Source organism: Pogoniulus pusillus, chromosome 7 (genome assembly GCF_015220805.1).
Source record: "Pogoniulus pusillus isolate bPogPus1 chromosome 7, bPogPus1.pri, whole genome shotgun sequence".
Taxonomy (NCBI): domain Eukaryota; kingdom Metazoa; phylum Chordata; class Aves; order Piciformes; family Lybiidae; genus Pogoniulus; species Pogoniulus pusillus.
Window position 1 is genome coordinate 24,256,253 of NC_087270.1, and position 25,269 is coordinate 24,281,521.

General features: G+C 48.9%; 1 protein-coding gene and 2 long non-coding RNA genes across 4 annotated transcripts in view; 2 read left to right on the top strand and 1 right to left on the bottom strand.

Annotated features, from left to right (window-relative positions):
* The window catches only part of LOC135176836 (uncharacterized), a 33,768-nt gene extending 29,369 nt beyond the window's left edge, over positions 1-4,399 (top strand). Inside the window, exon 3 of the long non-coding RNA XR_010302853.1 lies at positions 3,098-4,399. This is a non-coding gene — a long non-coding RNA (uncharacterized LOC135176836). The remainder of the gene's footprint in view (positions 1-3,097) is intronic.
* ACTR2 (actin related protein 2) overlaps positions 1-19,161 on the bottom strand; it is a 36,166-nt gene extending 17,005 nt beyond the window's left edge. The window contains exons 1-3 of the mRNA XM_064146218.1: positions 18,996-19,161; positions 8,255-8,365; positions 554-769 (exon numbers count right to left, since the gene is read on the bottom strand). Coding sequence (XP_064002288.1) covers positions 554-769; positions 8,255-8,365; positions 18,996-19,043 — 375 coding nt within the window. The 5' untranslated portion in view covers positions 19,044-19,161. The remainder of the gene's footprint in view (positions 1-553; positions 770-8,254; positions 8,366-18,995) is intronic.
* A 203-nt stretch (positions 19,162-19,364) lies between these two features.
* Positions 19,365-25,269, top strand: part of LOC135176835 (uncharacterized) — a 29,216-nt gene continuing 23,311 nt past the window's right edge. For both annotated transcript variants that reach the window (XR_010302851.1, XR_010302852.1), the window contains exons 1-2: positions 19,365-19,970; positions 20,431-20,568. This is a non-coding gene — a long non-coding RNA (uncharacterized LOC135176835). The remainder of the gene's footprint in view (positions 19,971-20,430; positions 20,569-25,269) is intronic.

The following is a 25,269-nucleotide window of genomic DNA, read 5'->3' on the forward strand; positions in this document are numbered from 1 at the left end:
TGGCTTAGAATCATAGAATTGTTCTGGTTGGAGAAGCCCTTTTAAGATCACCCAACCCAACCATTCTCCAACTCTGACAAGGCTGCTGCTAAACCATGGCCCTCAGCACATCTCTGCCTCTTTGAAACACCTCCAGGGATGGGCATTCGACCACCTCCCTGGGCAGCTTGTTCCAATGTCTGAGAACTCTTCTAGTCAAGAGGCTTCTTATCTCCAACCTAACCTTCCCAGCATAACCTGAGGCCATTGCCTCTCCTCCTATCACTTGTTTCTAGGGAGAAGAGATCAACTCCCACCTCACTACAGCCTCCATTCAGAGAGATGTAGAGTGAGGCAGTCTACCCTCAGCCTTCTTTTCTCCAGACTAATTCCCCCAGCTCCTTCAGCTGCTTGGTTGAATTTAACCACAGCAGTCTTCATGACTATGACTGAGGACAAGTTTTGGTCCCAAACCAGAACTGCTTTGCTTCAGTTCCCAAGCGTTCCAAGAAGTTAAGAAGCCCGAGCAGTGCTTCCACGACAGTACAGACCAGTTTCGACAGGGCAGACATACCTCCACAATCTTCTCCCTGTTTTTAGTTGGATTCATGGGAGGTTCTGTGAGCAGAATTTTACAATTTTTTGTGTCAATGTTAAGTTTCTCTGGTCCAAAGGTGTAATCCCAGAGGTGCTTCATATCGTCCCAGTTCCGGACGATGCCGTTCTCCATGGGATAATTCACTTCCAGCATCGAGCGCAGTTCACTTGCTTCATCACCAACCATCAGATCCTGGAAAATTTTCAACACAGAAACCTGTCAGTGCTTGCAAACTCTGCCAAACACCCCAGGCCTCAGGAGGGAGAGCGAGCTGCTCCAGCCTGTGTCCAGCTGTGCACTTAAAGCCCACACTTTGGACTCGTTCTCAGAACAAAAGAGTAACATCACTTCGTTTAGTAGTGCAGTGTAGTGGGAACCCATCCTACAGTATCACAGTATCATCAGGGTTGGAAGAGACCTCCCTTCCAAAACCAAGTCTGTTAATTCCATTCTCCAATTAACCTTAGAGCCTGGTACACTTGCACACCACAAAGACCTTTTAAAGTGCAGGTGTTTCTCCACTGACAACTCCCAATTTCTTCTAGCAAATGCTGATTTTGAAAGGCTGAGATGCAAACAAGGACAGTAAGTGGGATTGGCAGAGAGTTTTTCCATGCATGTTGCAAACACCAAAAGAAGAGTAATGAGTGGTGAATAAGCACACTCAACAGGAGCAAGAGCAAATCAGAGGCTGTAAGCTCCACTTTAGACATTAACAGAAACAATGGTTTATGTATTGTCTCTATTTACAGAGTGTGCAGAGATATACAACTATAAAATACACCCTCGGCAGTTCCATGCCCCAAATCCCAAGCCAAAAAGCCCAGCACCACATTCTTACACACATCCTACCACCCAATGCATAGTTTGCACAGCCATTTCACACTGATTAGGCAATTGGTTTATTGAAGTTAGTTATGCAAACATTGCACATTCAAATTAGCAGCATCAGATCTTCTTCTTTCCCACGTATTTCCCAGAGCAGATGTGCACAGCAGCACCTAGTTCTGGTGCCTCCAGCATGGAACTCCTGCTGGAGTTCAGAGGAGGCCATGAAGATGATCAGAGGGCTGGAGCACCTTCTCTATAGGCCACAGGCTGAGAGAGTTGGGGTTGTTCAGCCTGGAAATAAGAAGGCTCCAGGAAGATCTTAGAGCAGCCTTCCAGTATCCAAAGGGGACCTACCAGAAAGACAGGAAGGGACTTGTCCCTTCAGCCTGACCCTTGTGAAACTTTCCAAAACATCAGGTTGCCCAAGGTCTCATCCAAGCTGGCTTTAAACACTTCCAGTAGGGGGCATTCATAATCTCCCTAGGCAAACTGTGCCAATGTCTCCCCACCCTCACTGGCAAGAATTTCTTCATAATCTCCAGTCTAAATCTGCCCTTGCCAAAATTCAACCCATTGCCCTATGACCCCTTGTGAAATGTTTCTTCCTGCCTTTCATTTAGACCTACTTCAGGTACTGGAAGGCTGCTCTAAGGTCTCCCCAGAGCTTTCTCCAGGCTGAACAACTCTTGCCAGCCTGTCCCCACAGCAGAGGTCTAACAGCCCTTGGATCATCTCTGTGGCCTCCTCTAGTCCCAATCCAGTAGCTCCATGTCCCTCTTATGCTGGGGGCACTAGAATTGGATGCAGTGCACCAGACTCACTGTAGAGAAGACAGAAGTGTCTCCAACAGATTAAAATCAAACATACTGCAGCGAAACCATGCTGTGTAAACTCCACCACACAGCCATGTTACTCCTGAGAATGCAAGACTGCAGAAACTCCACCAGCTAGAAGAATCAAAAGCTTTGTGGATGGCATTCTTTGAAGCTGTGTGCTGCTGAACAGGACCCAGCCCAGGAAAAACCACTATTCAAACGTGCTGTGAGATATTCAAGGCCAGGTTGGACAAGGCTTTGAGCAACCTGGTCTAGTGGAAGGCTGGGGGGGGTTGGAACTGGATGAGCTTTAATGCTTCTTGCAACTCAAACCATTCTATGATGACTCTGTGAAGCTTGCACCAACCTTTTCACTTCCATTTGAAATGAAGTCAAAGGGCAGAACAGTTTCTCTCAAGATTAAGTAGCAGGCATGTACTGTTAGGTGGTGAAGAGGAAGAAGCATAGTTGAATTTGCAGAGAGGAACCCACTATCATGACACTCTGTTTCCAGCACCTGGATACTTGGCAATTTGTGTCCAACTCAAGTTTCTGCAAGTTGTTTCAAGCTTTTGGTTCATAAAATGTTAAACAGAGCAATCTCTAGTATCAAAGATGCTGAGCTCATGCTGATCTTCAACATTTATTCTGACATCTTGCAAAAATACAGCTTAGGTAGCATTTAGAAGCAAGAGATAAGTCTCATGAATTAGCTGCTAGTAAACCAAAGCCATGAACAACATCCAAAATAAGTAAGGATTAAAAAGACAAAACAATGAACAGCATCAAAACAGCTTCTGGACCAAGCATAAAGGGGAAAGGAACAGCACGGGGGCACCTCACTTACCATCTTTTTGTTATTCTACTTCAACAGGTCAAGAAAGGTGAAGAAAGAAGGTAGAAGCAAGAAAGTCAGAAAAGGCCTAAATGAAATTCTCAAATTACTGTAAGCAGACAGTAGAAATAGGCTGAAAAGAAATGCAAGTACAAGAGGAAACCACCTGAGTTAGTGTAGTTAGGGCCGAACTAACATTTTTCATCTGAGAGCCTGAGAAAGTCTCTTAAAAGAAGCTGTTGCTACAAGGTTGGACCTCATTGTTTCAAGGACCTTTTCCTACCTGAATGATTCTGTGTCAGTGGCATGCAAAGTTACAAGCAAAAATCAGTGTATCCACCTGTGTCTCATACAGAAATATTCTTTAACACTAGGTTTTCACTCTGGGGAAGACATTTATCTGGAACAGACAAGACCCTACCCAAAGCAGTTGACCACAACTAGTTCGGACAAAAGGTCCATTCAAATCTGGGGTTAAAAATCCTGCTTTAAATAGCCAGGATCAGAAAACTGTAACAAAAGCATTCACCTCTAGGCAGGGTAATCTGTCCATGGATCATGGCAAATAGCTCCAAAACAAAGCAAATCAGAGAGACAGTTACTTACAGCATGGCATCTGTCTCAGAAAAGAAAGCAGCAATCATGAAATGCAGTAACAAGAGCAGTGCCTCAAAAGTATTTCCCTACAGCAAGCTATGGAGGGAGCAAGATGAGGTAATTAAAGCAGCCAGGAAGTACTAAGAGATATTTGAAGCATGTGAGGCACAACCATTGTCCAAAATTATACTAAAGCCATTTCCATGATTACTGAGACTTTTCCTCCTTCAATTAAATTCACTTGGAATCACCTGAACCGTCAAAAGCCATAGGATAACTATCAGCAGCACTATCAGGGCAAAGTGTGCCCAAGGAAATCTCTGACGGGGGCCCCAGGCAGGTTGGGGAGGGACTGTTCAGAAGGGCTTGGAGTGACAGGACAAGGGTGATGGTTTGAAAGTGGAGCAGGGCAGATTTAGGTTGGACCTCAGGAGGAAGTTGTGCACAAGGAGAGTGGTGAGACACTGGCACAGGCTGCCCAGGGCTGTGCTTGAGGCCCTGTCCCTGCAGACATTGAAGCTCAGGCTTGCTGTGTCCCTGTGCAGCCTGCTCTAGCTGGAAGTGTCCCTGCTGAGTGCAGGGGGCTTGGAGAGATGCCCTTGGAGGGTCCCTTCCAACCCAATGCAATCTGTCAACTGTAGAAGCTTTCCTTTAGGCCAGCGAAGGTCAGTTAGAACCACACAAGGACAGGCTTTCAATTCAAGGTTAGGTAGAAGCACACAGGTACAGGCTTTCAATTCTGTTTTCCCTGTTGATTCTGAGCAGCAGTTTAGTAAAACCAAAGCAAAACCAAAAAAGTCTGCCCAGTCTTGTTCTTCATTCTCAGAACCTGTGGGCTACAAGGAGAACTTCAGCTACCTGATTTCCAAGCACCCCAATGAGATCTGTGAAAAGGAGGTCATCTCTGGCAGCTGCCTTTACACAGGCAGTACCCAAAGAGGCTGGTCAGAGGGTGGCCTTCCTTCTCCTCACTTCAGATCCAGAAAATTATCTTCTCCAGCTTACCTTTGGTAGTAACTGAGCAGAACTGTAGAACTACAGCTCAGCAAGTCTGAACTGCCCAAACCTGCTGCAAAGCATAGGAAGCCTGTAAAAGCTCAGAACAGCATCTCTGCTGTTAAAGGTTGCACCTTTAAGCAAAATAATCCCAGTAATAACTGAACTTTTGTGTTTATGTCCTGAGCTGGTGATCATGAGTAAGGCAAAAAAGCTACATCTCTGCTGCTGGCTAAAACAGGAAATCTGGCAGAAAAACACAGCCAAAGCAACTTGAAAGTGGTAACTGCAGAGATGATAACCACTGTTTGATCAGCTTCCAGACTCTGCCCTGAGAGCTTCTGTGGCTCCCATTTGACAGGAAGGACAGCTTTTCTGAAGAGTTTTGGAAAGCCTTCTTGCCAGCTTCCGTTACTCAGTTTTTAGCTTATCCCACAAGAACTCAGGGTGAATGGCTGGAATGGAGCTTTGGCACAAACCTCATCTGCTAAAATACTTCTCTTTTTTGAGGGAAGCTGCGAGAATGTCACAAAGAAAGCAGCACTCACACTTCATGAGTCTTCCTACTGCTTTATCCTACTGGGACACCCAAAGTATCTGCGGCAGGGATTTCTTCTCTGGATGCACTGTTTCCTTAAGGAAAAAATGACAAGCAGTTGTAGGCAGACAACCTGTACTCAACACTGGTCAGGCCACACCTTGAGTACTGTGTCCAGTTCTGGGGCCCTCAAGTCAAGAGAGATGTTGAGGTGCTGGAATGTGTCCAGAGGAGGGCAACAAAGCTGGCGAGGGGCCTGGAGCACAGCCCTGTGAGGAGAGGCTGAGGGAGCTGGGGGTGTGCAGAGGAGGCTCAGGGCAGACCTCATTGCTCTCTACAACTATCTAAAGGGAGGCTGTAGCCAGGTGGGGTTGGTCTCTTCTCCCAGGCAACCAGCAGCAGAACAAGGGGACACAGTCTCAAGTTGTGCTGGGAGAGATATAGCCTGGATGTTAGGAGGAAGTTCTTTGCAGAGAAAGTGATTGGCATTGGAATGGGCTGCCCAGGGAGGTGGTGGAGTCCCCATCCCTGGAGGTGTTCAAGAAAAGCCTGCATGAGTCACTTAGTGCCATGGTCTAGTTGATTGCGCAGGGCTGGGTGCTAGGTTGGACTGGATGATCTTGGAGGTCTCTTCTAACCTGGTTGATTCTATGATTCTATACGTGGAAGAGACTGGAGCATCTCTCTTGTAAGTAAAGACTGAAAGCCCTGGGGCTGTTTAGTCTGGAGGAGAGAAGGCTGAGAGGGGATCTGACCAAAGGCTACAAATACTTGCAGAGGATGTCTGCCAGGAAGATGGAGCCAGGATCTGCTCAGTGATACCCAGTGACAGGATGAGGGGCAGTGGAAGATAATCACAGAAATTTCCACCTCAATATGAGGAGAAACTTTTTATTTTGAGGGTGTGGAGCCCTGGAGCAGGCTGCCCAGAGGTGTCATAGATTCTCCTTCTCTAGAGATCTTCAAAACCCACCTGGATGTGTTCCTGTGTGATTTGCCCTAAGTGGTTGTGCTCTGCAGGGGAGCTGGACTCTATGACCTCTGGAGGTCCCTTCCATCCCCTAGCATTCCATGATTCTACTTCTACCAAGAATCCAGACACAGCTCAGTCTCTAAAACACTCTACTTCAGCAGAAGATGAGGAATGCATACACAATTATAGCTGGCTGATTCATTCATCCTGATCTCACAGCAACTACCCACTTTGACCTCTTCTCCACTTTATCAGGACCTCCTCAAATAATCCATCATGTCAAGTTCAAGAAGCAACATCTATCCCCAAGTCTTACAAAAAAAAAAAAGGAGGATATTTTCCCTCTCATTACAAAATCTCCTACCTACCATGAAAAAAAAAGGAAATATCTCCATCCTTTCAAGCAAACTGCTGCAGCTGACACACAGTAAGAGGCACTGGAATATTGAAAAAGAGAAGCAAAAAAAGAACAGGAAAAGCCCATTTTGGAAAGGTCTGATGGCTTTCATTCTCTTGAGTTCTTACTATGGCCTTCTGACAACACCACTAACTTTTGAGAGGCCACAGCACAAATCAGGTAGCTGAAGTTCCCCTTGCTGCCCACAGGCTCTGAAAATAAAGAACAAGACTGGGTAGACTTTTCTTTTATTTCTTCCTTTTTACTAAACTGCTGCTCAGAATCAACAGGGAAAACAGAACTGAAAGCCTGTACCTGTGTGCTTCTACCTAACCTTTGCTGACCTACACAAAAGCTTCTACAGTTGACAGATTGCACTGGGTTGGAAGAGACCCTCCAAGGGCATCTTCTCCAAGCCCCCCACGCTCAGCTAGAGCAGGCTGCACAGGGACACAGCAAGGCTGAGCTTGAATGTCTGCAGGGACAGGGCTTCACGCACAGCCCTGGGCAGCCTGTGCCAGTGTCTCACCACTCCCCTTGTGCACAACTTCCTCCTGAGGTCCAACCTAAATCTGCCCTGCTCTGCTTTCAAACCATTCTCCCTTGTCCTGTTACTCCAAGCCCTTCTGAACAGTGCCTCCCCAGCCTGCCTGTAGGTTCTCCTTCAGATACTGGAATGTAGCTCTAAGATCTCCCTGAAGCCTTCTCATGTCCAGGCTGAGCAGCCCAAATTCTTTCAGCCCATCCCCACAGGAAAGGTTCACCTACTTCTCCCTCAAGTTTCTCCTTCTGCCTTGTTCTCAGACTGGAGCTGACACAACTGTCCAGTGAGGCAGTCAGAACTTCACCAGACCAAAAAAAAAATGACTCCTCCTTAGCTGGAGCAGCTCACTGAAGTGGCTCACTCCACGACTTCCACAAGCAGCAGAACCAGCACAAGGTCAGGATGTGTGGCTACAGGCAAGAAGGCAGGACGTGACCACAGTAGGGCTAAGACATCTCCTGAAGCCTGCACTGCAGAAGCAACTACTGACATTTGAAGTGCTATTCTATAATTACAAAATCAAGTGGGAAATTCTGGCTCCCTAGACTTCAGAAGAACAATTCTCAAACAGCTGTTCACTCCCCATTCCAAGCTTGGAATAATGTCCCAAGATGAAGTAGCCTGAATACAGCTCTCCATCTCTAGCTGGTGTGGAGTACCTTCATCTGACAACACCAAAAACAAAAGAAAAAACAATAGGGACACCGAAAAGCAAACACAATCAAAGTTAAACTCTAAGTAGAAAGCAAGAAGTATAGAAAGACCTGGAAGCCACAGCAGCTCAGAACCACCTCAGAACCCAACAGTACACTTTGGTGACAGACATCAACTGCTTCTGCTTGATTTCTGCCCTTCTAATCTTGACATCATTCACATAGTGGCATCTGAAGCCCCTTTTCGCCCACAACCACTCAAGCCCTACTTGCTCAAGTTGCCATCTCAGCTGCACTATCTGAAGACCTCCAGTGCTTTAGATCACTCTCTTAATAATGTAAGTTGTTAGCAGGCTAAAACCCAACACAGAAATGAACCAAGAGACACTGAAACAGCATAAAGGGGAACTAAGGGGGGAAAATATCAGACATTGTAAGTCAAAAGCTGCCCTAAACACTTTTATCTGTCAGAAAGGAATAATAACAAGAAAAATTTACCTTGATTTCAATGTTTCCCACTTTAGCAGTTGATCTTATGATGGGTCTGCCAACCAAGGCTGGAAAAATGTGCTCTGGGAAGTTTGAGCCTGCATAGCCACATTTGACAAACTGGAAAGGAAGAAAGAATTGTATTAGAACAGTCATGACTTCAGCTTACCAACAGAGACCTGCTCTGGGCTGAAATAAGAAGAAAACATCAACATTTAAAAGCCTGCAACCTGCTGGATATTGATTGGATTTACACTTCCAAGTCAATTTCACACATTTCAGATGAGGCATGGATCTCCAGATGGGAAATGTAGTATTCTCCTGAATGCCTAAATGGCTAAGTAAGTGGAGAAGTGTGAAAAGAGTCCATTGTTTGAATCTGGAATTCCTGCCACTCTATTAAAAAACACAGTGGTGGGTGGGAGGGTGCCCATTGCTGGGACAGGAGCCAGCAATGGGCACTGGCAGCCCAGAAGGCAAATGGCAGCCTGGGCTGCATCCAAAGCAGCATGGCAAGAGATAGAAGATCCTGGCCCTCTGCTCTGCTGAGACCTCACCTACGGGGCTGGGGCCAACTCTGGGGCCCCTAACACAAGAGAGAGCTGGAGCTGCTGGAGAGGGTCCAGAGGAGGGCCAGAAAGATGCTCAGGGGGCTGGAGAACCTCTTCTATGAGGACAGGCTGGGAGAGTTGGGGCAGTTCAGTCTGGAGATGAGAAGGCTCTGGGGAGACCTCAGAGCTGCATTTCAGTATCTGAAGGAGACCTACAGGCAGGCTGGGGAGGGACTGTTTAGAAGGGCTTGGAGTGATAGGATGAGAGCAATAGTTTGAAAGTGGAGCAGGACAGAGTTAGGCTAAACATCAGGAGGAAGTTCTTCATAATGAGGATAGTGAAATCCTGTAAGACATTGCCCAGGGCTGTGGTTGAGGCCCTGTCCCTGCAGACATCCAAGATCAGATTTGACGTGCCCCTGAGCAATGTGATCTAGTTAGAGCTGTCCCGGTTGAGTGCAGGGGGGTTGGACTCAATAACCTTTGGAGGCCCCTTCCAACCAAAACCTTTCTATGATTCCATGTCACCAGTGACTGTAGGTGACCTTTGAGGGTCCCTTCCAACACAGTACATGCTATGATTCTATGCAAAGTTCTGTAGCAACCTGAAGCCCAGCATTTTTCCACCTTATGATGAGCACCCAGAGGGTCCAAAGTAAATTGTCTCTCCAATTAGAGCACAGAGGAACATAAATCACACACCAGAAAAAAACAACAAACCAAACCTCCTGAAGCCAGGTGTTGTGCTGTTCCAGAATGGCTTTCACAGTCACCTAGCAGACAGTTTGTGCAACTCACATGGGTTTTTCTGAGCTTCAGCAGTTTCAGCCTTTAAGATTAAAGATAGATGCTTGTAGCAAGCACTTCTGAAGCCAACAGCACAACCAAAACCTCAACTGATGACAATTCACACCAAACAGGATACTCTGAAAAGTGTTTGCCACCCAAATATGGGCCCCAGGAATAGTCCATACCCTAAAGAGGATTAACAAATTAACCCTAAGAGGCATAACAAATATATTTATATAGCCACTAGAGGAAGGTCAGCTGTAAAACAAGAACCTCAAACCTGCCAGTTAGAAGTTACAGTTATTGCTAATGGGTAGAAGCAGAGGATTGTTTTGGTTGGGAAAGATCTCCAGGATCAAGTCCAACCATCACCCCAACACCATCACAGACATTAAACCACATCCCCAGGTGTCACATCCACAGGTTTCTTGAACACCTCCAGGGACGGTGACTCCACCACCTCCCTAGGCAGCCTGTTCCAATCCCTGACCACTCTTGCAGGAAAGGAATTTTTCCTAATCTCCAACCTAAGCCTCCCTCATCAGTTTCAGCCCATCTCCTCTCATTCTATCACCTGATACTAGTGATACTAGTAAGAGAAGAGCCCAACCTCCACCTGGCTGCAACATCCTTTCAGGCAGTTGCAGAGAGCAAGGAGATTTCTCCTCAGCCTCTTCTCCAGACTATGTAACCCCAGTTCCCTCAGATGCTCTTCACCAGCCCTGTTCTGCAGGCCTTTCATCAGCTCAATGTCCTTCTTGGAGTGAGGGGCCCAAAACTGACCTTGGTATTTGAGATGCAGCCTCGGGGATGGGGAACCGATGGCTCTTCAGCTCTCATTTTGTTCATCTATTACACTCTGACGATCTGCCTGCAGTTCATTCATAGCAGGTTTCTCCTCTACTGATGCACACTTTGTGTACTGCATGGCAGGAGCACCGCAGGACAAAATCCTGCAGTCCCAAACTCCACACCACACGTTTTCATTTGCATTGACTCTGTTGTTCAGGTACCACAGCAGTAACACAGCATCACTGCACTGTTCAGGTAGAAGGGAACCCCAGGAAATGCCCTGTCCAACCTTGGGCTCAAAGTGGTCAGCAGTAAATTCAGACCAGGTCGGTTATTAGGACGTCTACAGCATGGAGATGTGGCACTTCAGGGTATGGTTTAGTGCAGGGGTCCTCAATCTGTCCCGTCGCTATTTACAGAACCCCCCCGGCCCCCTCCGCCCCCAGGGCTGGGGGAAGCCAAGCAGCTGCTCCCTGCCACTTCAGCTGCTCGCCGGCTGGGGCTGGGCTGGAACCAAACCACAGTCCCACCCCTGGCAGTGCCTGAGGGACAGCGACCGGCCCCCTGCTTAAAAAGTTTGAGGACCCCTGGTTCAGTGGTTCTGGTAGTTGGGTTATGGGTGGCCTTGATGATCTTAAAGTCTTTTCCAGCCCTAGGGATTCTGTGACTTCGATCTGTTAGAATCACAGAATCAACCAGGTTGGAAGAGACCTCCAAGATCATCCAGTCCAACCTAGCACCCAGCCCTACCCAGTCAACTAGACCATGGCACTAAGTGCCTCATCCAGGCTTTGCTTCAACACCTCCAGGGATGGTGCCTCCACCACCTCCCTGGGCAGCCCATTCCAATGCCAATCACTCTCTCTGCCAACAACTTCCTCCTAACATCCAGCCTAGACCTACCCCAGCACAACTTGAGACTGTGTCCCCTTGTTCTATTGCTGGTTGCCTGGGAGAAGAGACCAACTCCACCTGGCTACAATGTCCCTTCAGGTAGTTGTAGGCAGCAATGAGGTCTGCCCTGAGCCTCCTCTTCTCCAGGCTAAACAACCCCAGCTCCCTCAGCCTCTCCTCATAGGGTTTGTGTTCCAGACCCCTCACCAGCTTTGTTGCCCTTCTCTGGACACCTTCCAGCACCTCAACATCTCTCTTGAATTGAGGGGCCCAGAACTGGACACAGTACTCAAGGAAGACTCGAAGATGTTGGTGGTGGAAGACTCTAAGAAAAGGTAATTCAGAGTCTCCCTGTCCCAGAGCTGCATTATCTGCTGCAGATTGTGTTAAAAGCCATCTGGAAGGCTTTCTTAAAATGTCTGTTGAGTTCTCTACAGTGAGCTCTGGAGATTGCCACTGCAGCAACTGTCCCAGCAAAGAGGACAGCCAATTGCAACGGAGGGGAACTCTGGTACCATCCAATGTCACTTTCTGTTGCTCTTCATCATTGGCCTTACTGCAGTAAAAAATTATTCTGATTTGGAAGGAATGTATGAAAGCCAAGTGTGGAAGGAGCCATGAGATTCTTTAATTGAAGTTAAGCTAAGAGAGAGGAAAGGAATATATATTTTTTTCTTTTTTTTTTTTGCTTTGTGCAACCCTATTTTCTCTCACACCACTCAGTGCTTGCTGCCTCCAAAGGCAGAGATGTTTGGAAATCCAAAGAATTTCACTGTGTAAACAACTCCTTTCACTCATTCTACACCACAGAATATTAAGGGTTGGAAGGGACCTCCAGAGATCACCCAGTCCAACCCCCTGTCAGAGCAGGGTCACCCAGGGCAGGGCACACAGGAACACATTCAGGTGGGTTTGGAATGTCTCCAGAGGAGACTCCACCACCTCTCTGAGCAGCCTGCTCCAGGCCTCCAGAACCCTCACAGGAAAAAAGTTTCCCCTCCTGTTCCCATGGCACCTCTTTTGCTCCATCTTGCCCTCAGTGCCCCTTGTGCTGCCCTTGGCCATCCCTGAGCAGAGCCTGGCTGTGTCCTCCTGACACTGCCCTGCACATCTTTACTGGCAGCAATGAGGGCAGCCCTCAGGCTCCTCTGGTCCAAGCTCCTGGCCCCAGCTCCCTCAGCCTGGCCTCACAGGGAGATGCTCCCCTGCAGCAGCTTGGTGGCTCTGTGCTGGACTCTTACAAGCAGCTACCTGAGGTCCTTCTTGAGCTGGACACAATATTACAGATGTGGCCTCACCAGGGCAAAGGGCTAGGAGACCTTTATGGACCTACTAACCACTCCCTTCTAATCCACCCTGGGCTGCCATTGGCCTTTTTGGCCTCAAGAGCATATTGCTGGCTCATGGTCATCCTGCTGTCCACTAGGCCCCTACACTGCTCTCCAACAGGTCAGCCCCCAGCCTGTACTGGCCCATGGGGTGGTTCCTTCCCAAGTGCAAGACTCTACTCTTGCCCTTGCTGTATTTCAACCCAAGCTCTCCAACAAGGCACATACTTACTAACTCCTGTGCCTCTATAAAGGCCAGCAGTGACCTAGAGTCAGAGAGATCTTCTCGGTGTATCCAAAAATGCAGCACTGCTAGGAGAAAGCCAAGGGGAGCCACAAGCATTTCCTGACCACGCTACCTAACTACAGCAGAAGACTTTCCCAGAAGGTTTATATCACAGGAAACACAAGGAGACAATCTGAAGGAATGAGCCAAGTCCAGATAACAGTGCTCGAATCATGCTTCTTCTGTAAAATAAGCTCCCCTGTAGGACTTTGCAAGTTCCTGCATTCAAGGCACTCACAATTTCTGCTGCTATCAACTTCAATGGGCAGTATCTGTGCAAGCTGGAAGGAAGTTTCATGACAGCCCATAATATCCCATCCTCCCGTTTAGGATGTCCTGAATTGTCCTCAGTACAACCACGAGCACTCCAGGTGGCCCCTGCCCCTTTACACCCATAGACTTGCCTGCAGCTTCTGCTCCTCTCCCTTCTCCCAGCACGAAGCACTTCCCTAGCAGTCATCACAGATCTGGGGCTAATCTGTTGGAGAGTACCTGTGGGGAAACGGACCTGGGAGTGCTGGTGGACAACAGGGTGACCATGAACCATCCATGTGTCCCTGTGGCCAAGAAGGCCAATGGCATCCTCAGATGCATCAACAAAAACGTGGTCAGCAGGTTGAGGGAGGTTCTCCTCCCTCTCTACTCTGCCCTGGTGAGGCCACATCTGGAGTATTGTGTCCAGCTGTGGGGTCCCCAGTTCAGGAAGGACAGGGATTTGCTTGAGAGGGTACAACAAAGGGCTACAAAGATGAGAGGATCAGAACATCTCCCTTATGAGGAAAGAGTGAGAGGGCAGAGTCTTTTTAGACTGGAGAAAACTGAGGGGAGGTTTCATTCATGTTGATAAAGATGTGCAGGGCAGTGTTGGGAGGACACAGCCAGGCTCTGCTCAGGGATGGCCAAGGCCAAGACAAGGGGCAGTGGGGGCAAGCTGGAGCAGAAGCAGTGCCACAGGAACATAAGGAAAAACTTTTTGACAGTGAGGGTTCACTCCAGAGCCCTGGAGCAGGTTGCCCAGAGAGGCTGTGAGACATTCTGGAGACATTCCAAACCCACCTGGATGCATTCCTGTGTGACCTGCCCTAGTGATCCTGCTCTGGCAGGAGGTTTAGACCAGATATCTTTTGAGGTTCCTTCCAAACCCTAACATTCATTGATGAGGAAGTTTGTTCCAATCACAGATAGCCTCCTCACCATAGTATTCCCCATGACATGGCATAGGATATTCTGCAGGTTCAGTAGGTTCATGATGAGCAAAACACTGGAAATTACAGCTGAAGAATTAGACTTGGTACAACTACCAACAGGTAAATGCATCTAAGAAACACCAATGAGTCCACAGAACAGATCCTAACAACTTTAGACTGCCAAAGGAATACAAGAAACCTAAGGGACTTCTCTCTTCACAGAAGATCCTCCGCAACGTTCAATTCAGCATCATGAACTGCAGCAATTTGGAAGATAATCAGCTCCTCGTTTGCAGTGCCAGACAAGTAATACACACTGTTCTTTCCACTCTCAGCTTGAAAGCTTCTAATACAATTTAAATATAGCACCCTTTTATCTCCACCTCTTCACGGGCACACTCCTTGGAACACTGCTCCAGTAATTTCAGTACAACGCTCGGTACACGCATCCTGAATCACTGCAGATGGAAAAGGGCTTTAAGATCATTAAGTCCAACCATGCTTGTAAGGACAAATATTCAGCCCCCTGACAGGTCATCCACAGACTCTGAAAGCACTTTATTCAATTTGGCATCCAAATCAGTTTGAAATAAGGCTACCAATATATAGGTGAAGTGTCACAGAAAAACTTTGGTTGCAAAGGGCCAAAAGGGAAGGATCATTAAGCCCAATCATTCTCTGACTCTGCCAAGGCTGGGGCTCAACCATGTGTATCTTAAATGCACAGAGATAAGCAGGTACTTCCAGTGCTGGGTCTTACTGCTACCAGGGCTTCAGACAGGAAGTCTCCTTGCAGCTTTTGCATGAGGTTGGCTTAGAATCATAGAATTATTTTGGTTGGAAAAGCACTTTAGGATCATGGAGTCCAACCATCCTTTGACTTTACCAAGGCTGAGGCTGAACCATGGCCCTCAGCACCACATCTCTGACTCTTTGGAATAGCTTCAGGGATGGACACAGCCATGTCCCTGGGGAGCCTGTTCCAGAGCTTGAGAACCCTTTCAGTGAAGAATTTTCTTCTAATACCCAACCTAAAGCCCTCCTGGTACAATATGAGGCCACTTCCTCTCCTGTCACTTGTTACTGGGGAGACCAACGCCCACCTCACTACAGCCTCCTTTCAGGTTAACAGAAACACTCAGTGAATTTATGCATCTTCGTAAGCAAGTCAAGAGTTCATTCACAGATTCACAGATTGCAATGAGGTAGAAAGAACCCTCAAAGGCCATCTTGTCCAACCCCCTGCAGTCAGCAGGGACACCTCCAATAGAGCAGGCTGCACATGGACACAGCAAGGCTGAGCTTGAATGTCACCAGGAACAGGGCCTCAAACACATCCCTGAGTGACCTCTCCCACTATTTTACCACTACCATCATCCTTCACTTTTGCAAGCAGTTGATAGACATTGAGAATGCTTTGACAGCAACTACCCAGCTTGCCTCTGGGCACGGCCACCTATGTAAGAAGCTTTACCAAATATAGCTGCTTTTCTGTTCTGCTGCGGTTCACACCAACTCTTTCACTTCCTATTGAGTCACCAAACAGAAAGAACTTGCATGTGTAAGTCTCCTCTCAAACAATGAGGAAGCTCTAACACAGCTCCCGTGACAAGGTTTAAAATGAAGACTGATATTCTGGTCAGGTCCCTCTGCTTGCTTCTTTCCATTGATGCAACTCTGAAACAACAAAACCCTAAACACAGTCAGAACAATTTCACAGGCAAACTACACCACCAAGAACATCCACCACTAAGACTCTGGGGTGCCACCGTCTGCTTCTCCTCTCAGCACATGTTGCAAGAGCTTCCTTCAAGTCACCTCTTCCTCAAAGATTCATTGCAACCAGACATATCAGAAGTCCCTGTTGCAGTGCAAAGAGAACAGCAGACTTCAAAAACAAGCCTACAGCTAAAATCACGTCTCATTTTTCTAGTATTTTGTGTAATGTTTCTGGCACCTTGCAAGAGATTTAAATTCAGTCATGGCTTTCAGTATGACACACCACAGTGTATCAGAAATCACTCTGACAAGGCACCTCTCCTTGGTCAGACAGGAAAAAGCTTTGTATTAAAAAGCTTGACAATGTAGGACAACTTGAGAATCTCAATATGCAGCCAAGGCTCCCAAGATTTACTGAACTGAATTTTCTCCCAGTTTAATCACCCCAATTCTGATTTAATTATTCCAATTCATAGAATGGCTCAATTTGGAAGGGACTCAGGGATCATCTACTCCGACCCCCCTGCCATGGACAGAGACAACTCTCAACTACACTTGGCTGCCCAAGGCCTCATCCAACCCAGCCTTAAACACCTCCAGAGAAGAGGCATCCACAACCCCTCCGGGCAACCTGTTCCAGAGTTCCACCAACCTCATATCGAAAAGCTTCTTCCTAAGATCCAGTCTTAACCCTACCCTCCCTCAGCTCCAAACCATTCCCTCTTTTCCTGTCTCTAGACACCCTTAGGAAAAGACACTCTCCAGCATTCCTGTAGGATCTAAATGCCTCAAGAAAAGACTGGATGAGGCATTTATTACCATGGTCTAGATGACTGCATATGGCTGGGTGCTAGGTTGGACTGGATGAGCTTGGAGTTCTCTTCAACCTAGTTGATTCTATGATCCCTTTAGGTATTGGGATGCATCTCTGAGGTTCCCCCAGAGTCTTCTCCAGGAGGAAAAAACACAGTTCCCTCAGTTTATCCTCATAGCAGAGGTGCTCCAGCCCTTTAGTCTTCCTTGTAGCATCCTGTTTTGCACTCTCTCCATCAGCTCTGTGTCGTCCTTCTGCTGGAGACAGCAGAGCTAGAGACAGGATTGAAGCTGAGGTCTGAGCAGAGCCAAGGGGCAGAATCCCTCTCTTGCTCTGCTGCCCACGCTCCCGGCTGCAGCCCAGCACACAGCTGCCTTCTGGGCTGTATGAATACAACCTAAGCTTCAGTTTACTGAATTAACAATTGTTTCTTGATGTTCTGCTCTCCCACAGCAAGCTCTGTAATTCCACATAGAGGCTACTTCTGCCTGAAGGCCAAACCCAAGCTGAAGTGGCAGAGAGCTCCTTTCAGCGCTGCAATAGCACAATAAAGGCACCTTCCACTGTTCCAGTTATTTATATCCTACTGGTACAGCTCACAGAGGAACGGGGAAAAAAGGTATAATTGCAGGATGTCTTCTGATTTAAACGCAGGCACAGAACTGTTACCCTGCACACAATCCCTGCTGCAAACCCAGCTTGGCCAATTGAGCAGAAAGAGCAGCTGCTGCTCCAGGCCTCACACCTTATTGGGACCAGCCAAAGCACAGCACTGCTGGCCAATTAAACATCTGATAATTCAATGATGTGTTGCTATATGAAGGACCACACTGCAGGAGCAAGTTCTGCTTTTTGCTTTCGTAATACGGCCAGGTTTGATGAGGCCTCGAGTAACCTCAGCTAGTGGGAAGTGTTCCTGCCCATAGCAGCAGGGGGTTGGAACTGGATGATCTTTAAGGTCCCTCCCAATCTAAACCATTCTGTGATTCTCTGAGTAATAAACAAAGCAAAAAAAAAATAGCCCTAACCCAACACAAAAGCTTCCACATCCCTTTTGTAAGGAGAAAATGGAAAATGCTGCCTTCTTTCGCTACATCACTGTGTCAAAAGTACCCACAGGGTCCAGACCCAGCCCTCTTAAAGACCGCTTTTGCTACAGGAGGGAAAAGCAGAAGGTATCACAACTGTCAAACCCCAGAACTACCAAATACAACACACATCCTTCTGACCACTTTCAGCTGCTAACTGGAAAACCCTCTAATTCAGGACGCTGAATCTCTCACAGTGCCATCCTTTGTCCCAACTACTCCATGAGCCTGGAAAAATAAATTTCTTCTTTATATTAACTATAAAAGAAATTAGGAAAAAGAAAAAAAAAAATCATTTCCTTCTCTTTTTTTTGCCACTCAAGAGATCAGTTGTGTTAACTCTCCAGACGTTCCCTTGCTGAAGGATCGCCAAACAAAACCACCTCAAGGAAATTTATCTCTTCTGCTTTAAAATGGTATCTTTGCAACTTCCTCCCGAGCTGACTCTAAGCCTGCACACCGCTGACAAAAGGATGAGTTTCAAGCGGGTGCCACCACGCTGAATGAAGGCAGTGTAAGGTCTTTTCCAACCGAAGCGATTCTGTGATAGCGTGGAGGAAGAAAACCTTTGGGAAATCTTTTAATTAAGAAAAAAAAAAAAAGCCAATTTGGAGTATGTTACAGATCAGGAAAAGACTAACAAAAAGACGCTGCTCCATTTTAACCTGTGGCTGAAAAAAAAAACCCAACCAAACACACCCAAAACTCAAACAAAACCCCATTCCCCTAAAACTAATAGGCCTGCATAGAGAGGCCACGTCCCTGATTGCTCAACGGAACGTGCTCATTCAGAACGTCGCTGGAAATCGGTGTTTTCGGTTGCACGCTGCTTGCTGCGGAGAAGGCAGACATTGACGGCAAGCAGCAAAATGCCGGGGGGAAGGGGAAGGACGTGGGGGCGTAACGCCATCTCCCTGCCCCAGACACAGCACCTCTCGACGGTAAAATGGGCTCAGGCAGTTTCGAAAGAAGCGAACAGCCAGCACACCGCCCAGATCGGAGCTCCTTCCGTGCTGGGCTCCCCCGCCCATTCATTCCGCAAGGCCCTCGCCGCTGCGCTGCGGGTCGCTGCCGGTGGAAAGCGACGAGGCCCTCACTGGCCCCGGGTAGCGCCTTGCAGCAGTGTGAAACGCGGCTGGGCGCAGTGGCGGCGACGGCGGCAGCACCAACAGGCCGGGCGCGGCCCGCGGGCGTGCCGGCAGGAAGCCGGGCCGGGTCCGGAGGGGGGAGTCGCCCTGCTTCCCCCTTCCCCCCGCCTTCTTCTCCAGCGGCAGGGCGGTTCCCGGTGCCGAAGCGACTCACCCCGGTGCCATTGTCGCACACCACCACCTTCCTGCCCAGCGTGTCCATCCCGGCGCGCCGCCGCCCTGCACCGACACAGACCCGAGCTCGGCTGCTGCTGCCACCTGCGCCGCCGCCGCCCCAGCTTCAGCCTCCGCCACCGGCCCCCCCGGCCCGCGCGCTCTGCCTCCCGCCGCGCGCGCACGCCGGAAGCCGTCAGCGCCCGCCGCCGCCCAATCAGCGCCGCGACAGCGCCGCCGCCGCCGCCCAATCAGCGCCGCGACAGCGCCGCCGCCGACCAATCAGCGCCGCGACAGCGCCGCCACCGCCCAATCAGCGCCGCGACAGCGCCGCCGCCGCCGCCTCTTCCCCTCCGGCGCCGTTGCCATGGCGGCGGCTCCGCGCCCCGCGCGCTTCCCTGTCACCGCAGGCCGCGGAGCAGCCTGCAAAGGGAGCGAAGTGAAGGGGTTCGTGGTTTGCTCTCGCTTTGCACCGAGCCCGAGATGCGGGACGTGGTGCTTCGATGTGGGGCTCGGGGGGGAAGGTGGAGGGTGGCCAGCGAGCTCCCCTCGGCTGCGCTGTCGTGACAGACAGACAGACAGACAGACAGACAGACACACTTACGTCCTCTGTCGCCACGGGAGCGCGTACTCGAGGTGCCCGGGACAGCCGGGGCCGGCAGCGGGGCTGGGGCAGCGCCCTCCGCCTCCCGAGGAGTGCAGGCCGCACGCCCTGGGGTTGCGTGCCAGTCAGTCCCCGGGCTGAGGAGCCTGCCCGCCTGCCCGCCTGCCCTCCTGCCTGCCTGCCCGCCCGCCTACTTGCTCCCCTCGCACCTCCGCCTCCCCAGCAACCTGCGCAGCAGCGGCTTTGTCTGCCAGCTCGCCTTGCACCGAGCGAAATTAGGGAGCTGTTAATGAACTCTCGTTAACACTGTGGTATTTGACGGCTCAACGTCCCAGAAGAACTCGGACTCTCCCCCAAGAGATTTTTGCCCAGGTCTGTTTAGCAATAACTTTGCATTTGTCTGTGGGAGTGTCAATGAAGGAAAGAATAAGGATGATCTGGCTTGCCTCTGACAGCTCGGGCTTTTGTTCTTGGCAAAACAACACTGACTTCCACGAGTCTAGGAAGTGCAGGAACAATCCACTCCCCTCCTCGCCTCTGTGTCATGAGCTGTGTCAATCCACTGGGAACAACCTCTTACAATCTGGCAGAGCAGAAACAACATAAAGACGAGGAGGGTTGTACAGCTACGTTTATACGAGTTATTATTATTATAAATATATAAATATTAGATGTAAAATACATACATATATATTATTACCAATAGTGGGGGTTGGTTGTAAATTTTTTTCTGCCTTCAATTTCACAGACCAGTGGGAACAATCAGAAATATAAAAAAATACTGGAATATAGGCTCTAACATCTGAATTTTTACCTTTTTTTCCATTTTAAGCACATACAGATACTGAGAATGAGGAGAAGGCAGTTTATTACCTGCTGAGATGAAGGGGCTCTGCAAACACAGACTAATCCAGTGCTATACAGCTGTAATGGAAGGATACCCTGGTCACTCTGTAGCAGCTTTACCTGGGTATGAGTTGCTTTCTCATATTGATATGTTTAACATTCATATTTTAATCTGTTTTTCATGACATGAGTGAAGCCAGGTGTGTAAAGCAGTTGCCTTAAAGGCCTGCTCTTTGTCCAGAGAAAAACTGTTAGAGAGCAAACTGCCTTCACTAACCTGTCTGAGATATTTTCTACAGCCTTTTAAACATTTTACATTTTACTCCATTAATATACAGCCCATGTAATTTTTGTCACATGAGCATTTTTCCTGCAAGGGATTTAGAGTATTAGTTAAAACACTGCAAGACTGTCTACATTTAGCCTGTAACCAGAGCTAAACTACAGCAGTTGCTCTGCCACCTGATGAACCCTCCACAGCAGAGAAGGGGGATTGGGCAAAGGTGAGGAGAACCGTGGGCTGAAATGGAAACAGAACTAACAAACCAGCATAATTGACCCCAATGCCAGTGTAAAGTATATGAATTTATCCTCAGCCCAGCAAAGGTACTGAGGCCAAACTAAACAGGAAAGGCATGTTACTGAACATTTCTTTCTCCAGAGGGGTTTGGAGAACAGGTCTTGTGAAGACTGACCAAGAGAACAGGGGTTGTTTAGCCTGGAGAATAAGAGGGTCAGGTGAGACCTTTTTGCCCTCTGCAGCTCCCTGAAAGGAGGTTGTAGTGAGATGAGTGGTGTTCTCTTTTCCCTAGTAACCAGATGAGAGCCAATGGGCTCAGGTTGTACCAGGGGAGGTTTAGGTTGGATCTGAGAAGAAACTTCTTCCTGGAAGGATTTTCAACCACTGGAACAGTCTCCCAAGGGAGATGGCTGAATCTCTACCCCTGGAGGTGTTTCAAAGAGGCAGAGATGTGGTGCTAAAGGACATGCTTTAGCCCCAGCCTTGCACAGCGAGAGAATGCTTGGAATCAATGATCTTAAAAGACTTGAGAGCGGTCTGGAGGAGAAGGCCTTGGAGATGTCAGTTGGTCCAGTCTAAACCTGCCCAGTGGCAACTTGAAGCCATTCCCTCTTTTTCTTTCACTAATTACCTGTGAGAAGAGGCCAGCAGCAGCCTCTCCACAACATCATTTGAGATAGCTGTAGACAGCCATGAGGTCTCCTCTCAGCCTCTGTTTCACACTAACCATCCCCAGCTTCTTCAGTTGCTCCTCATCAGGAGCCCTTTCCAGGCCCTTCCCCAGCTCTGTTGCCCTCCTCTGCACTGGTTCCAGCACCTCCACATCCCTCTTGTAATGAGTTGCCCAAAACTGAACACAATACTCGAGGTGTGAGCTGAGTCCAAGGGGACAGTCACCTCCCTGCTCCTGCTGGACACAGCATTTCTAATCCCAACCAGGATGCCATTGGCTTTCTGTGGCACCTGGGCACACTGCTGGCTCGTACTGAGTTGCTTGTCCATTACAATCCCCAGGGCTCTTTCTTCTAGGTAGCTTTCCAGCCACACTGCCCTAAGCCTGTACCACTGCTTGGGGTTGCTGTGACCCAAGTGCAACTTTCTGTGTTCCAGTTTGCGTCCATTGCTGTTTGTCTTGTCACTGAGATGAGTCTCTTCCAAGAAGTTATTGTTCACTCACAGCCTCTCATAAAGTCTTGGAGAGAGCTGCCTGCAGTTTCCTAGTAGAAGAGGGTGTGGTGACTTGCTGTGGCTTTTGGGAGAGAGCAAGCCTTCCTGATAGAAGATAATAAAAGTACAATGACTGAGCAGAGGGCTGAAGCTTATCAAAGTACCACAATTATCATGTACTGAATTTAATGGATCTTTACAAACTTGCCAGGGAAGTGCTTCATGCTTCATGTGCCAGAGGCAGGAAATACCCAGAATAGAAAGAGAAAATGAACTCCTGGGACAGCTGTCATAGATTCATAGAATGGTTTAGGTTGGAAAAGACCTTAAAGACTATGTAGTTCCAGCCTTTCTGCCATGGGCAGGGCCACCTTCCGCTAGCCCAGGTTGCTCAAGGCCTCATCCAACCTGACTTTGAACACCTCCAGGCAGGGGCATCCACAGCTCTGCTAAGTATAGCAGAAAAAGGAGAGTCTAGGAGGAAGAGATGGCACCTCACACACAGCACAGCTGAAAGGGTGTTTCTTAGTCCCACTTTCACTGTGCAGCCCTCTCTGCTAGTGCAGGCACACAAGATTTCGCACATGCCACCTTTGTGCTGACCGGGGAAACTGAGGCCAGCTCCTGTGTTGATGAAGCTAGTTCCAATGTTGTTTTGGCAGAGCAGGGAAAAGGCATTCTACCTTTTATCTACCTCTTTTATCTTCATTGGTCTGTTTGGGTTCTTGTTGAGGCACTGTCACCTTTGTCTCAGAATCATTGCATTACTTTGTCAAAGCCAGAAGATTAGAAATATTCCCAGAAAGTATCCCTTAGACTTGGTTAAACACTGGATATGGCTCGCTGCATTTCTTAAACAGTGGGTGCTGTAAGTTCAAACCAGAGAGTCTGAGTTCTTCTGAACAGCTCATGGTTTAAAGGGCAAGGTTAGCCCTTAAATAACACGCCTCCAACACTGTGTGGCTACCTCACTAGCATTAAGGGACTCTGACCTTTCCCAAGTCTGGAATATCTAACTTTTCCTGGTTATCCAAACCAGCCTCACTCAGGTGCCAGAGCAGTGTGCAGGGCAGTCTGTGCAGGGTCGTTTCTCTGCTCAGAAATGACAACTCTGGTGTCTTGGACCCCTGAGCAGGCCTGGATTTCTGTGAAGGACAAAAGAATCTGGATTCTCCTCCCTCTAAGCACCACCCGTTCTGAGTCATCTGAGCAGGAAGTACAGGCGTAATTGCAAAACGTCTTGTCACAGATGGTATGATCCAGTGCAGGTTACATGAGGCTCCCTGAGTGAGCTATGATTTGGCTGTTTAATTACAGTATGATGAGGACAGGGTTTTACTGCTGGGGAACTGGCTGGAGGGCCGAGCCCAAAGAGTGGTGGTGAATGGTGCCACATCCAGCTGGCGGCTGTCACTAGTGGTGTCCCTCAGGGACCAGTGCTGGGCCCCATCCTCTTTAACATCTTCATAGATGATCTGGATGAGGGCATGGAGTCAGTCATCAGCAAGTTTGCAGATGACACCAAGCTGGGGGCAGATGTGACTGGGTTGGAGGACAGAAGGGCTCTGCAGCGGGACCTGGACCACCTGGGCAGATGGGCAGAGTCCAATGGGATGGCATTCAATAGCTCCAAGTGCAGGGTGCTGCACTTTGGCCACAACAGCCCCATGCAGAGATACAGGCTGGGGTCGGAGTGGCTGGAGAGCAGCCAGACAGAGAGGGATCTGGGGGTGCTGATTGATACCCACATGAACATGAGCCAGCAGTGTGCCCAGGTGGCCAAGACAGCCAATGGCATCCTGGCCTGCATCAGGAATGGTGTGGTCAGCAGGAGCAGGGAGGTCATTCTGCCCTTGTACTCTGCACTGGTTAGACCTCACCTTGAGTACTGTGTTCAGTTCTGGGCCCTCAGTTTAGGAAGGACATTGAGATGCTTGAGTGTGTCCAGAGAAGGGCGACGAGGCTGGTGAGAGGCCTTGAGCACAGCCCTACGAGGAGAGGCTGAGGGAGCTGGGATTGTTTAGCCTGGAGAAGAGGAGGCTCAGGGGAGACCTTATTGCTGTCTACAACTACCTGAGGGGTGGTTGTGGCCAGGAGGAGGTTGCTCTCTTCTCTCAGGTGGCCAGTGCCAGAACAAGAGGACACAGCCTCAGGCTGTGCCAGGGGAGATTTAGGCTGGAGGTGAGGAGAAAGTTCTTCACTGAGAGAGTCATTGGACACTGGAATGGGCTGCCCAGGGAGGTGGTGGAGTCGCCATCCCTGGGGCTGTTCAAGGCAGGATTGGACGTGGCACTTGGTGCCATGGTCTAGCCTTGAGCTCTGTGGTAAAGGGTTGGACTTGATGATCTGTGAGGTCTCTTCCAACCCTGATGATACTGTGATACTGTGAATTTTCAATAGCTTCTTCACCAGGTGGAGAAAAATATCTGTCCCCTTCTGTGTCACAGGGTTACAGAGTATCTGCTTTTATTTCTGTTCACTCATTACCAGTTAAACGTGAGAATGCGCTGTAAAGGTCACGATTGGTTTGGAATTCAAATCAAATTCGGTTCCTTCTAGCATCTACAGAGGGAGCTGCACAGGCTGCATCCATGGGCTGAGGCCAGTTGTATGAGATTCAACAAGGCCAAGGGCTGGGTCCTGCACCTGGGGCACAACAACCTCATGAACGCTCCAGGCTTGGGGCAGAGTGGCTGGAAAGTGCCCAGCAGGGGAAGATCTGGGAGTGCTGGTTGACAGCTGGGTGAACATGAGCCAGGGTGTGCCCAGGTGACCACAAGAATACTGGCCTGGATCAGCAATAACCAGCAGGACCGGGACAGGGATTGTCTCCCCGGATTCAGCACTGGAGAGGCCACACCTTCAGATCTGGAGTCAGTTTTGAGGCACTCACTCCAAGAAGGACGTTATGGGGCTGGAACAGATCCAGAGAAGGGCAACAAAGCTGGTGAAGGGTCTGGAGAACAGGGCTGGTGAGGAGTGGCTGAGGGCCAGGGAGGACACTTCCTTGCTCTCTCCAGCTCCCCAAAAGAAGGTTGTAACAAGACAGGGATTGGCCTCTACTCACTGTGAACAAGAGATAGGACAAGAGGAAATGGCTTCAAGTTGCACCAGGAGAGGGTTAGGTTAGATAGAAGA